Consider the following 15,114-nt stretch of genomic DNA (forward strand, 5'->3'; position numbering starts at 1 on the left):
TTGTATTACATTTTAATTAATTTGATGGTACTGATATTTTTTTACTGAAAGATGTTTTGCTCATGTGGCCTCCAATGTAGTCCAATATTCTCCAATTTGGAGAAATTTTAGCGTGGCTGGTGAAAATTTAAAGCTTCTTAATTTTTTCGTAAGATTTAGAAATGGAATCAGGATTCCGCGTTTAAAAAATATTTTATAGGCTGCCTTTTCCCAGCAGGTTATGTTAGGGCAAATTTCTAGTCTGAACAATGCTTTGTACCTTATTTTTATAATAATACATTCACGTCAAAAATTATGCATGACTCTATCCGTCTTTACTAGATTTTTATCAAAATACGCAGATTGTAATAACAAACCGAGTTTCAAAATGAATCTTCCAACTACATGTTTGCAGCAAATCAAACTACAGCAAGCAAACACAATAACGCGAACCAACGAAATAAAACTACGCAAACAAACTGACTGCCATCCAATAAACGCATATCGAACAATTAATTAATTCGCTTTAACCATCCGAAAGAAAGAAGCAATTTAAAAACATATTGGCGTCGAACGTGGACATAACCAACACGGGCACATTAATTTACCTCTCTACAAAGTTGATTCGATTGCTCCCGTTTATTTTTCACGACACAATGTTGCTAACAACTCTATTGGGTTCCGTAAGTAATTTGTTTTCGATTGATTTTGCCCTTTCAAACCATTGTAGTACAAACAATTCTATAAAATCGGTTGCCTCGACGAGTCAATTAATCAAGTTCACTTTTACGGAACCTTTTATAATTTACTTAATATTGTAATTGCGTTCGAACGGCGCGCAATTTTATTAAAAAGCAATTTGTTGTCTGTGGTCGGATTTGATTTGCATATCGAATGAGTTTGTTTGTACAATAGATTCGAATATATTTTGTGTCGTTTTCAATTAATGGTCGATCAATAGTGATGGCGTTGTTTTAACTTGTTAGCTGCAAGGATTTTAACATAGTCGGTTTATATTGAATTCATAGGACATAGGTAAAACTGGTGAAACCTGTTTTGAGCGAACTAAGAGAAATTCTCGTGATCTTCGTCGTTTAATTTGGTAAAGATAGATTAGAAAGAAAGAAGAAGATAAAGACGGCACTCAATGGTCCACTTCACGAATGCGCAAGGAGAGCTACAGTTCTAGAAGAGTGGCGACGGATTGTGAAGCTTGCTACCACCCCTGATATGACGACCACGACCACTCTGCCAAGAGTGTGACGACAAAGATGAAGAAAGATAATTATTCTTGTCAGCTCTAGACCGGAATTCATGTATTTTGTGAATCTGAAATCAGTTAAGTAGTATTCACTGAATTTTGTTTAGGAAATAAAAGATTTCTAAAAAAAAAACATCTAGTGAAAGATCCATCACAAAATCTGACAAAACCTAAATAGGTATTCGACCACATAAAAATCAGAGTGCTCCCACAAATAAAAAAAAACTATATTTACTCAAAAACGTACAAGCTATCATCAACGTCCAAACAGTGAGGCGCGTGCACCATTTAATAGTCCTCACATTACCATCAGCCACGCAATTACTTGCTCCGATCCTTTGTACAAATAAATAAGTCGTTATTAAGTAGTCGGGAGCTCCACAAACATAGGGCGAGTTCCCTCTCGATAGCTCGCAATTGGACCGTTTACCCTGCGTTTTAGAAGATGCGTTATGCAATAAATCGACTCGAGTTGTTTGTTTTGCAACTTTATTGAATTTGTTCGGATATATTGAGCTGGGTTTGGGTGGAATTGCTTTTTCATTTGTAGGTGTTGGGTCTTGTAGATTTTAGACTAGAGATAGGTAAGATTTTTCAGTGGTTTTCGCACGCTCTGAAAGATAATGATTGAGTAAGACCACTGCAGAATAAACAGTCGGCCGGCAGGTGATCCTATGGTTGGCAAAAATCATAAAGTAAATAACCACTAGAGAGCGCACTCGCCAATTTCTTCTAAGAACACGACTCACCGCTGCGGGCGGGGGGACGCGGCATAATCCGCGGCTACTATTGGTCAGTTCACGGTCGCTACTAAAGGATCGTACTGATCGTAGCCTTATAGTACGCGCAAAATCACTAACTTTTGGCGAGCGTCGGGGCACTGTATGCGCAGTCAAGTGGTTTTATAGTCTTTGGCAAAAATACATATATATTTTTAAGAAAATCGTGAATTTAATCAAATTTTTTAATCAGTCTTATACCGGCCAAATACCTGATCGTTTTATCACGCGCCAGATTAAAAGTGGCCAAAGACTACAAAGTCTGCAATGTGCACACTTAGAAGTCAAGCTACAGTACATAATAGATGCTGTAACTCAAGCTATTTTTGAATAAACTATTCTAGAGAAAGCACAAGTTAAGCATTTTCCTGTAAATGACCCGGAAAAACACACATCACATCCAATAGCACAAAAGAAGCGCTTATTTACGCCTTAATAGCTCTTAAATATCTCTCTAATGAATGAAATAAAAACTCGACCCGGCTCTCCCGCAAAACCCCAACTTAACACCGACAAATCACAACAAACTCTACTGCTAAGTAATAAAGCTCATTTTCCATTGTACCGCGTCGCTTAAGCCTTTTAGCATCAGCATCGGACTAAATGATGTGAAGATAGAACGAAATCAAGAGATAAACGTTGTGTTACATTCGATTCTAAATCGTAATGCGTTGGAATAAAGTTGTTCTTTGTGTGAGGAGAAACTTTAGTGGGTTACGCAAAATTGGACTTTATTGTTTGGGGGATAGAATCAATTATGGTTTGTTAGTTTGTGAGATAAGGGTGAGTGTGGTGTTGTTTGCCACGAGTTAATTTAGTTGTGGATTAACTCAGTTTGAGTGATTGATGTTTTTGGGCTCGCTTTTGATGCGTTTGCCGGCGTTTAGAGCTTTTGTGCGTTTGCGGAACCCGGTAGATTTTTCTCTTTAGTGTTGCAAGTTTTTGACCTTTTAACGCTGATTCTATTGTGTGGGATGACGAAATGTAAAGAGGTTTCTGAAGCATTGATGTTTAGTTTGAATCTTCTTATCTTTTGCCTGTCAATGAGAGAATTCAAAAGTAAGATTTGTAAGTTGTTATGACATATTGTCTTGAAGAAAACAGTTAGGATTTCGGCAACAAATGTCAGATAAACAAGCGAAATAAGTATCTTCACGAAGATCAAATATTTGGACAAAGTTTATGGCTTGTTTTCGAAGACGCCTATTAGATTACCTTCAAAGCTTAAGTTAACACTAAAGATCCAGTTCTCCTTGTTACCTACTCTTAACACGGGAAGTGGTAAACCTGTTTCTGACTACAAAAGAAATATTTCCTGCTCCATTATTACCTAAGGATTAAACCTCGTAATTGGCTTCCTAACCCTAAACAAAATGGAACGAAAATACAATTTCAAGTTAACTAATAGGCCTTATTATATTAAAGGCTACTTCAAAACCAGACTTCATCACAATAGGACCCATCAAAGACACGCCATTATTATTTCTCCTCACGTTGAACCCTCCCCTTAAGACTTCCCTCTACAAACATTATTATTAATTTTACCTCTCACCCCTACAAATAAGTTTCAACTCTAACACGCAAAGAATACAGTCCAATTTACTTCAGCAATTGTGTTTGAGATAAGCTCCTTTTCGTCGCACAACGGGGTTATTGGCTAACTTCTGGTCCACGGGCTGCATCTAAGATGGCGATGTGTTTTATCTCTTTCTGACACACGTGGTGGCCGTACGTGCTGTCTCTGTTTTCTTGGGTAACAGAAAGAAAGCGAGATACTTTTTGTTCGTGTTTGTATAGGGTGTTAGAGCGAGAGGGTAGATAAGAAGTCAATTGCGTTTGTAGTGTAAATAAAGAGATATCTGAAGATCGATGGTGCTCGATACCTGTAGTTATATAATTTATTTCATTAAGTTGGCAAGAAGTTAAACGACTAAGTTCGTAGACAAATCTTTCAGTGAACCTGTTTTGGACAGTTCCGAAGAAATCTTATCAAATATGAAAACCTTAGAAAGGGATGTTTATATAAAAGCAAAAGTATAGGTTCCGGAGACAATCCTTTGGCTTCTTTGTCATTCTATATACCTTTAACCTTTATTCAAAACATTTCTTTTCATGGTTGAAGTTCCACATGAATCGTTTCAAATACTAGACGCTACGAAATTCATTCATTCTCAGCTTCAACCGTGAGCCTCTATGCCAACCCCGAGCGTGCCCAAGAGTCCAAGGTCCAATAGCCATTCTTTTGGTCACGAGAAGCGTCAACCATTCGCCTAGGTAAATCTTTAAATAGACGCTAAATTAAACGAAGTAAATATTCTTAGTTCCATAAATATCTATGTAAATAAATGAACTTCTGCCAATAGTTAAGATAACACATAAAACCACACATAATATCGTCCATATAAACGTAGACAAACAAATATGTACAGCCAGTAATGACATTGAGCGGTCGGCGCCGCCATTGGCTCGCTAACTAGACAATTCGATTAGCGCACGCCCGCGCTCCGCACACATTAACACCAACTTCATCTGTGACAACACCCTGTGTATGTATATAGGCTGTATAGTTTACGGGTTTTACATTGTAGAGTCTTACAAACTTTTTAATACAAGTTATTTATTATTTAAAGGATGCAATTATTTGGAAAATTTATCAGATACATCACATCATTAAGATCAACATCAGTAAGAACCGCCTTTGTATGTGTACAGGCTGTATACTCGTAGCATGTAGTTTTAACTCTCTTGGGCCCTGATTTTTGCTCTAGAGTATTTTTTGTAAGTGTTTTTGAAAATTAGACAGATACGCACAGCTATTAAAAATACCAACTACATCTGTGAGAACAACGTGTATAATTATGTAGGGTTTATAGTTGTCAGTGTCATTTGAGAAATGATCAGGATGCTTGGTAGCTTATCGAGCTTAAATGGGTTATCTAAAATTAATAATTTTTCAAATCAGTCGTGAGATTAAAGCATTGAAACAAACTCTTCAGCTTTATAGTATGACAGCTACAACAATGGACAGTGATACCACAGTCTACCATACATGAAAAAAAATGGGTACAAAAAGAAACAAAAAAGGGACAGTTCAGACACAGTGGTTACAACGTCAAGTTTTCCATACACCCGTTGACCACTAGTCTAACGATTTTTCCTATCCCTGTCTAGATGGTGCCATCCAATCCTTTTGCTTTTGTTTGCTTGGCAAGTCGTATTGACGGACAACTGACGGTGTACAATAAAAGCAAGTAACGGTCGTTCTCAATATTCTGTCTATCTTTGGTTTTTGCTTACTGGGGATAGTATGTGACATTACATGTATGGGGCTAATGTCCAAATTATATCTGAAATAAGGTGAAAGATGATAAAGTTTATAAAAAATAGGAGTGATATTTACAGAGTATAAGATGTATTATCCCATAAATAAATAAAAAGCAGCCTATGTATGCCTGCCTTTCCCAGACTCTGGACTGTCTACATATTTAAATACGGTTTAGTAGTTTTAGAGTGCACAACCGAACCTATAGACAGACATAGTTACCTGCATATCTAAAGAAAGGATTGTCTATTAGCTACTATATATAAATTAATATCAAACCTTCTTACTACCACTTACCAAACACCCACACCAGAAAACCAGACTCAAGCTTCCAGAAAATTCTTTCAAGTCAAATTTCAGTTCCTCTCAGGTATGTCAGCGTACAAATAAGTAAAACTTGTATCTCGTTACCTCTAGGAAGTGTCAGTACTCCCCCTCCCTCCCCCTTGCTCCTCAAGCCTCGCCCCTCAGAGATCTATGGCTCCTTATTCAGTCGCGTTTCCGATTTAATAAGGCAAAGGTTCAGGAGTCGGACGTAAGTGAGATTCGGTTTGTATGATTAGACTGATTTTGATGTGATTGTGATGGGTTACTTGTGTTATGTTCTTGGTTTGGGTATTTTGCTGTTTTGTGCAGGTGGTTATAGCAATTTTGTTTGACGGAGTTTGAGAAATTACTTACCTACTTCTCTAAAACTCTAGTTATATCAAATTATTTGGTTTCATGTCTTAGAAATAGTAATATAACATTGCAATTAATTTGACTTTCCTGAATTGTTCTGAAACTTTTCTTTGTAAAGGCCGTAATATTGTTCCGGTAACGGTGTTGCGATAGAAAAAAATATTTTGGACCTAGAAATGTCTAGATTCAATAACTGTGAAGTCTAAAACTTTTCTAACTCTTTCAGTCGTAAAATATATTGTATTCTTTCATCAATATGATGGCCTTAGACCTTTCAAACGAGTCTGCAAAAATTTTCAACATTCGCACGTCTGCCGTACTTACACATGAACAAAGACAGTCAAGTAAGCTAGCTTCAATGTTCAGTGTCGTGTTCGCTTGCACGGTGTGTACCTCTCAAACATAATTTGGGTGATGTATAGCCTCGCAAGCACGCGTCTTGCAAAGAATATTAGAACTTTACAGAAGTGTTTAAACCACCTTAAATTTAATTTTTGAGAAATTCCTATTTTGTTCTTTCATGCACCATGGTTTTTTCTTTTACAACTAACTGCACCCTGAAGAAACGTCTTCATGTGACTGACTATTTATTTCTTTAAGTCTAGATTTCAGACTACCAATACTTTCAACTTTCCTTTAGTCAATTTGGGGTCCTCAGGTAATGAGTCAGTGTCAGTCAGTGACTAGGACTGCTAGCTAACGCTCTAAATCTAACAGATCATCTATTTTATCCAGCTCATGGTGTATCACTCTAAGACAAACAAAATAACGAGCTTTCAAAGACTAAACTTTAAACACACTCTAGCTACTCAGACACAGTTACACTCGACTCTAGACTGTTCGCATCAAGCGCGTGTGTCGCGGGACCAATTAGCTGAACAATTCCTAGCACGAACTGTTTAACCGCTTTAATTTCACCCCAATAACACGTTAATTCGTCCCTCCCCTCCCCTCCTCTCTCTACCTCACCCACCCTCTGACGCCCGCGATAACAGACTCGTAATAAAAATTAAATTTGTTCAACTGTGAAGCTTCGCACGTAGGTCATGAAACCTTTTTGGAGAAAAGGCCAATTAAAATGGATATGGTAGGCACCCTGGATAAAATAAATAAACTGGCTGAACAGAAAACGAAAAAAATCGCTCCGTTTAGGAACATAATCTATTGAAAAGATCATTTAGACTACGACATAACCAATCACTCTTAACTTAATGCTACTGCTCCACCTGCGTCTTAACGCGTTAAATTTTGGCATTACGCAGATGTGGCCAACGTTTTAATGTCAATTTATACTAATGGCAATATAAATAGCATTAAACGTTAAGCGATAACTCGGGTGTCGGTTTTTTGGACGCATCAAAGGGTTTTAGTGCGTAGCTTAGAGCGCTAAGTGATGTTGGCTACATTAATGCCATCTCATTGCACGCATGCAAGGACGAGTGTAGATACTTTGTTTAAGTTGTAACTGCATTTTACGAGCACGATAATGGAATGGTCAAATGAGAAAGCTTTAGTTTTTAGAATTATTTTGTTTGTCTGAGTTTAACCTCTTTAATGTGTGTTAACGCGTTACTTCATGAGGGATTAACTCTTTGCGTAAGTGTAGCCAACACGCATTTTTAATGCAATAAGTAACGTGTAGTTGGCCATTGACATTAACGTTAACGCTAACGCAGATGGAGCAGGAGCATAAAAGTAACATGTTAAAAGCAAAACATGCAAAACTGACTTCCATTTGGTTTAATCGACTAGTTTCAAGTAACAGCGCACAATAAAACAACATGTTTTATTTCAATTACAAAAATAATCGCAAGCGAAGTCAATTTGTCACTCAATTAAAGTCAAAAGACGTAACACAAGCGCAGAATAATGTAATTACGAGCAATCCAATGTAACAAACAGCGGGATCGAGTCGGGACAATCGAATAATATTTAAACGAAGTGTTTTCAACCAATCGCGGCGCGCTCTCAGCCCGCGCAAATCTGACATCTGTCATATTTGAACCGCATTGTTAGTGTTGTGACGTTCGTTTTTTGAAATGCGACAGTTGGCGGGCCGTCCTATCGTTTATTTTGTTTTGTTGTTCCCGACTGATTGAATCTGTCGCATCTAAGTAAAAACAACGCATACGAGTGCGCGTTGATTATTTGACAGTGACAGGAATAGAGCACAATGGATTTGTTTTTGGCATTTGGCAGGGGTATTCTTATTTCTATTAGTTGTTATAAAAAAACTTGTGTTACTAAATACGTCGTATTGAACCGCAAATCGATATGTATTTACGCATGACTACACAAATACAAAATCCGACTCAAGTAATTAATTACAAAACTTGTATTGTTAGAAGTTCAACAAACTTAAGTAATATTCGAAATTGATTGACTAACCCAACAAGGTTCGCTGTAAATGGCCAATTTCGTTGTCGAGTAACACAAAGCAAGTCTTAATTCAATTTCGCAGTGTAAAGTGTAAGTAACACGAACAAACAAGTTAGAACAGTCGACTCGACGATCGTTTATATAATTTTTACTGCGATGCACAGTGGGTGACTTCGCTCGACAAAATGTCGCGTGCTTAACGAACACTCACTAAATAAAATTAGGCACTTTACGATTTCTAATGTAGTTTCGTTTCTGTTAATTAATGGAACAATGCCCATTCTGGTTTTACAACTCGGGTTAACGAGGTTTTATATCTGAAATGCGTATTTTATTGGCTTTATTAGCGCTTGTTACTATTGTTGCTAAAAATAGTAATGACTAAGTAGGTAGCTTTTGATTTTGTGACTGAGTTGGTATGACCAAAAGTTTCTCTGTTTTATGTATTTTTGAAGAAAACAATATGGCCTTAAAATAATATAAAGATTTTGGCTGAACATCAAACATATGTAACTGGTTTAACTGATTCGGTAGCTGCTTCTAAAAGTTTCGGCCTCACTTCACATCCTAGAACAAATGAGAACCTAGTGGTTCCTTAAAAGGCAGCTGTAAGTTAGTTCTTTATAATATTGTCTTGTTCACATTCAATCTTCTAGAAAACTACATAACCATTATTATTTCTTTCTTCTATCTAATAGAATCAATATCACAATAAAACCCTGTCAAGCATTTGGAACTAGCACATAAGCTTCGCTCGTGGCACCGCCCGACACCATACTTCAACCTGTAAGGGCGTCGACACACGCGCTGTTAATCGAATCATATTTATTAATATGTCTCAGTTGTTGGCAAAGTTCGTGTGTAAGCGGGTTATGGTAATTAGCTGCCGTGATTGCTGTTTTGAGATTGTTTATTGTGGTATGATTATTAGTGTTAAAATTTCAGGAGTTAGGCGCTTGATACGTTGCATATTTGCAATTTAATCTTTTAATATTTTTCTTAATTATTATAGGTAATCTACTAGAGGTAACTTAACCAATATGATGCAGCCGCCCTTAGCCATTACCTTAATCATTTAGTAGATTATTAAAAGTCCCATTGAACTCCTTGCTTGTTATAGAAATCATCTTTCAATAGATATTGCCATGTCAAGAAACATTATAACTTCAACTTAATTTATTTTAAATGCAGGCTTTTTACACAGTAGGTTCTTGCTAAAAGGCTTCTACAAATAAAATACCTAATAGCAATTTTTTAAGGGTCCCCAAAGTTAGTTCTAAACCTAATTATGCAAATGACAACTAAATCAATTGCTTAACAATGAACAGACATTAGCGCGGCTGCCAACTTACCAGGAAACGCTTTAATTGCACAATCAACATTACTCACTTTGACACTTGAAATGATGTAATTATATGTATACTTTCAATTATTTATCTTTATCTTATTATAGTTATGTATAAACATCTGATTGCAATCAAGGTTCATTTGTTTTCTTTACAATTTTGCAATCGAGTACTCTGGGTAGGTATTGAATTCTTCATCATCATTGTCAACATATCTGACTTCTGTTTCATCATCATCATCTCTAAGGGATTTCGTTGCGTCATTAACTTCATCACCATCTTTAGTTTTAAATTCAGTAGCACTGATCTTAACGAAATTCAGACTGTTAGCTTTGGCTAGTTTTGTTCCACCAATACCGTTTGTAAAAGATATTTTTGTGCGCTAACTACTCCCATAGCTAACTACAGACGACACCGTAACGATTTCTGATATTTCACTGTTGAACAAATTTAATACTTGTGACAGGTAAGCCATCAAACATTGCATGCCTCTAACCTGCTGTCTCCTGCACTGAAATCGAAACGGTCACGCGAACCGCACGTATTTTTACCGTTCAACCGACCCCAGCTGAATATATCATTTCACACTACAATTTGACACCACATTCATGCCATACATCTTACCCATGAATAATCTAAAGTATACTTTATTTTTATTAAGATAGAAGTTATATTGGAACGCAAGGAGTTAGCTTCTAGGGTGGATGGCACAATGATGGTACACCGTTTATGTGATTGAGTTCGTGTTTCATGCTTTGCCGTATTCAAAGTTAGTTTTGTTATGTCTGCCTCCACAAACTGTTTAGAAGTGACGTGTTCACTCACTGATTTATTGTTCTTAAACCTTTTAGGGGTTTTATTACTTTGTATCGTAAACTTTGATGCTCTAATAGGCGTCGCGTTAATACCGATAAACGAATTCGTTACAGGCCATAATTTCATGATAACTGCTTTAACACTGTGTAAATTGTGTTAAACTTAAGGTAATGATTGTGATCACGAAGGTTTATTTTTGGATTGAGTTAACAAGATATTAACCACTGTGCGAGGATAATACTCGTCAAGTTCATGATATTACTTATTGTATACCAACGAGATTGTCTTTATATCCTTTTAATGAAATGATGAACGAACAATCCGGCCAAGGTCCCCGGAGAGCATTGGATGCGGGTTGCTAAAGATCCAGCGAACCTTTAAGGTGTAACGATGATCATGAAATGAAAATACATACAGCTGATATTTAACATGAGACATTGATCACTGTACCAATACAAAAAAATTAAACCCATGTTTAAGTCTCATTATTACCCCTTTCTATTTAATTCGTGTCTCTTATCAAGGATCATACAACTCAAAATTTTCGTCCACATAACTATACACTTTTTTTTCCTTCCTTAGATCATAAAACCCTTACTCAATATTCTCCATCTTCTTTACAGGTCTGGTTCCAAAACCGTCGTGCCAAATGGCGTCGTCAGGAGAAAATGGAGGCAGCTCGCCTGGGTCTCTCAGAGTACGGCTGTGGAGCTGGTGGGGGTATACCACGGCTGGGAGGCTTAGGCCTGCCGGTAGACCCCTGGTTGGCGCCACCACTGCTTACTGCGTTACCAGGTATGCTGGATTTTTGTTTAGTTCTTTGTAATTATGGAGATTTTATAAGTTTTTTTTTAGTAGGGATCTAATTATTGGAAAGTTAGGTGAATTTTTAGGTTAGGATCTTCCAGTTCTTGAAAAATGTGTCAAACTTATTATTTTGATGATAGCATTTTTTATATAAAGCCATATGATATATATCCATAATATATCCTATATTTAATCGATCTATCAAAAAAGCCATCCGACTGAGTATTTGATTCGTAAGTAACACTTACGTGCCATTCTGGGTTCAAATCCAGAGACATAAGGCAGTTGGAATTTCCTTTGGAAAATCATAGTACCTAAAATTATAGCTTAGCATGTCATGTCAACTTTAATGTTACTTCCCCCAAAGTCGACTCTACATAGTGAACTTAACCTTCAATAAAGTATCAAACGAGCGGTTATAGCATACTAAACAAAGTGCCGATGTTCCTCAGGTTTCCTCAGCCACCCCCCCTCTGGGTACCCGAGCTACCTCACCCCCCCGGCGCCGGCGACCAGTGGAGCACCTCCCGACCCTCGCTCGTCCTCCATCGCGGCTCTGAGGATGAAAGCCAAGGAACACGTCGAAAGCCTCAATAAAGGACTGCAGATGGTGTAATATATTTGTGGATGTAACTTTTAAGAGTTATTGGGTCATGTACTACCATGTATTATGCTTCAGTGTAATGCTATTCCTCTAGTTAGGATGCATCTACACGGTGCTAGTAGCTTGCGCAAGTTGAGGCAAATGCGCAGGATACAAGCATTTTAAAAACATGCGGGTCCAGCGAACACTCGCGTGCTCTTGTCACTTGCTCATGTTAACTTGCTCCAGCTACATGCACCGTGTAGACGCATCCTTAGTTATAATATCACACGAGTTATGTGAAAGAGGCAGCATTAAAAAACAAAACACTAAAGATAAACATTTGGTCTCACGAGCGTTGAAACAAATGGCAGTGAAGAAGAAGAAACAAAAATTAAAATTCCAATTTTAAATCTGACGTTTGCACTTTCGTTGGTCACATCAGTATGTGCTTCTACCGTACATCGGAACGTAATTCCTGGTAGTGCATGACCCGCCTATAACGTAGTATAGTTGAACAGAGTCAGTGTTTAAGATAATTATTACAGTTTTTATTTCGAGTTTTAAGTCACTATTTACGTAATTAGAAATAATGGGAGGTTAGCTTAATAATTTATGTTGTAATTACGGCTAATCTTAATTAGAACTTGTGTTCATTTTTTCACACAATACCCTAATACATTAATTGTCAAAGAGATGCTATTTTAATGTACTTAAATCATTATTTAATTTGGTGTATTATAAATCTATTATTTCTGAATGCAATCTGGCGTAATTTATTATCTAGAAAACTGTGTCCTTCTATTAAAATTCTAATATTGATTAGTGTATCAAAGCAATACATTATAAATGTACATATTGGTTGTTAAGATGTAGTTGATAATACATAACATTATAGATTATTATTTAAAAAAAAAAAACAGTTTTAAGGGCTGTCTGCGACCTTTATTCAGACTTGTTCAAAATAATTCAATTTTCAGAAATTTAATGGTCAAGAAAACTGAGTTGAGCTTAAATAGGCCACGATCTATTTTATTGGTATTATCAACCCCTGAAGTTTAAATACTTACGTTTCAATTGTATACCTAAAGTAACTTTTAAGCTTACTTATTTGATTATTACATAAAATGGGAGTCTATACCTTTTTATTTCCTATACCTATCTACATTGCATATTATAAAAAATCTACGTGTGGCATAAATGTACTTAGCTATTATTAATCATAGATTTTGCTATGAAATTGTTGTAAATATTGTATGTAATTAAAATGTAAACTACTGCTTTAGAAATAAGTTAAAAAATGTATTCACTGAAACTGTCAGATTTTGGTCATCTGTGCTTGATAAAAATGTAAATTGGGCGTACTTAGTAGAACAATCAGTTACTCAAGAATTTCTTGTACTGTAGATTGGCTATTAACCCAATATTTTTTATAGATTTTTTTATTTTACTGTGCTAATTAAAATTAAAGCTTAAGCATGCCTGAGTTGCATTTTTTGGACGTCAGAAAGGAGCGATTAGTCCACTGTGCATTAACAAATATGTACAATTGTCAAATTCTTCCGAATATTGTAAATGTGAAAGTAGCCCTGCACGTCTGTTTGCCCTTTCACTTAAAACTACTGAACGATTAATTTACGTTTCTAAAATATTTGCTAAATATTTTTATCAAAACATAGGTACATTCGATATGTTTGTGACTTAAAACTAAAAGAAGCTTTGTATATAAATTTAGTTATAAGTTGAAGTATAACTTAATTAGGAAAGATAGAGAAATGTATTATTATTAAATTATGTAATAGAAATGGGCAAAAAATTACAGAAATGTCCTGTATTTTGATGAAGCTTAGTAACAGATACAAAACCAAAAATACCGTTGCTCTAGAAAATAGTCAAAGTTGGTTCACCTCCATATGATGTGGTTATTATATAACTTGCAAATAATAAGCAATACGTTGAAAAGTTCATGAAAGATCTCAGCGTAGAAGAAAATATTAAAACAACATTCCGATAACATCATCCGTCAGTAGTGAGCCCATAGTGTAAATAACTAATTATTTAAGTGGATGTACTTACTATTTATATAATAATAAACAATATGTTTGTATATACGTGAGTGGTAGATGTAGCTAAGAGATATATTACTATACATAACGAGAGATTAATAAATGTGTTCTTTCATCGACAGACTTTTGTTTTCACATTCCCTATTCTTATAATTCCTCAATTATTACCCATCTACAAAAATATTAATTTAAATGCTGCTTTCCTTATAACTACTGAATGGAGTAGCTACCTACTCTTACCAGCAATGCCACGAAATGGCTGAGCTAAATAAAAAAACTAGCGTAGCTAAGGAAAAGCGTAGCTACATACTAAGGAATGTCGTAGTACCTAGCGTAGCCACGAAATGGCGTAGCTACGTACTAGCGTAGCCACGAAATGACGTAGGCACCTCCTAGCGTAGCCATGGAATAGCGTAGCTGGGTTAAGTGCGTAGCTATGAAGTAACGTAGCCACCTCCTAGCGTAGCCACGGAATGGCGTAGCAATCTCCTAGCGTAGCCACGGAATGGCGTAGCTAGATATAAGCCTAGCCACTTAATAGCAAGTTCCACACTATTGTCAACCAGTAAAAGTGTTTGAAAAGTGTTTTTTTTAGTAAGGGAAGATTACAAACAATAAACACGCTCAGGGATTAATTAGAATACGTTCCTCTATAATATCTAAATTACATAGCATTCAGTATATACAGCCATACAGATTGGCACCTACTTTCTACTAACATTTTCATATATCATGATGTTTCCTAAACAAAAATTACTAATTCAGATTATTCTGGCAATTTAACTAATATTTAAATAATTTAGATAATTCATTTCAGTCAAATAAATAACTTCTAACAAACTCATATTAAGTTAGAGGCCATTAAAATAACAAATGTGAGAGTGATTTATAAAGGCGAGCTTACAAATATTGGGGGTAGCTAGTGACATGCTAAGCGGAGGTAATTAGTTCGAGGTATGACATACTAGTGCGTTCGGTTTTGCTTGTCGCTGTAGAATGGTGTTATAGGAAAGATTATTTATTTATTTATTTAATAGTTTATGTACACACACAGAATACAGACAATAAGAAAAAAAAATAGGTACGTAGTACATT

The 15,114-nt window shown here is 36.1% G+C and overlaps 1 protein-coding gene across 1 annotated transcript in view; it reads left to right on the forward strand.

Annotated features, from left to right (window-relative positions):
* LOC110378044 (retinal homeobox protein Rx1) overlaps window positions 1–12,048 on the forward strand; it is a 38,137-nt gene extending 26,089 nt beyond the window's left edge. Inside the window, exons 3-4 of the mRNA XM_021337127.3 lie at window positions 11,187–11,358; window positions 11,823–12,048. Coding sequence (XP_021192802.1) covers window positions 11,187–11,358; window positions 11,823–11,986 — 336 coding nt within the window. The 3' untranslated portion in view covers window positions 11,987–12,048. The remainder of the gene's footprint in view (window positions 1–11,186; window positions 11,359–11,822) is intronic.
* The last annotated feature ends 3,066 nt before the right edge of the window (window positions 12,049–15,114 follow it).

This window comes from Helicoverpa armigera, chromosome 24, assembly GCF_030705265.1.
Source record: "Helicoverpa armigera isolate CAAS_96S chromosome 24, ASM3070526v1, whole genome shotgun sequence".
Taxonomy (NCBI): domain Eukaryota; kingdom Metazoa; phylum Arthropoda; class Insecta; order Lepidoptera; family Noctuidae; genus Helicoverpa; species Helicoverpa armigera.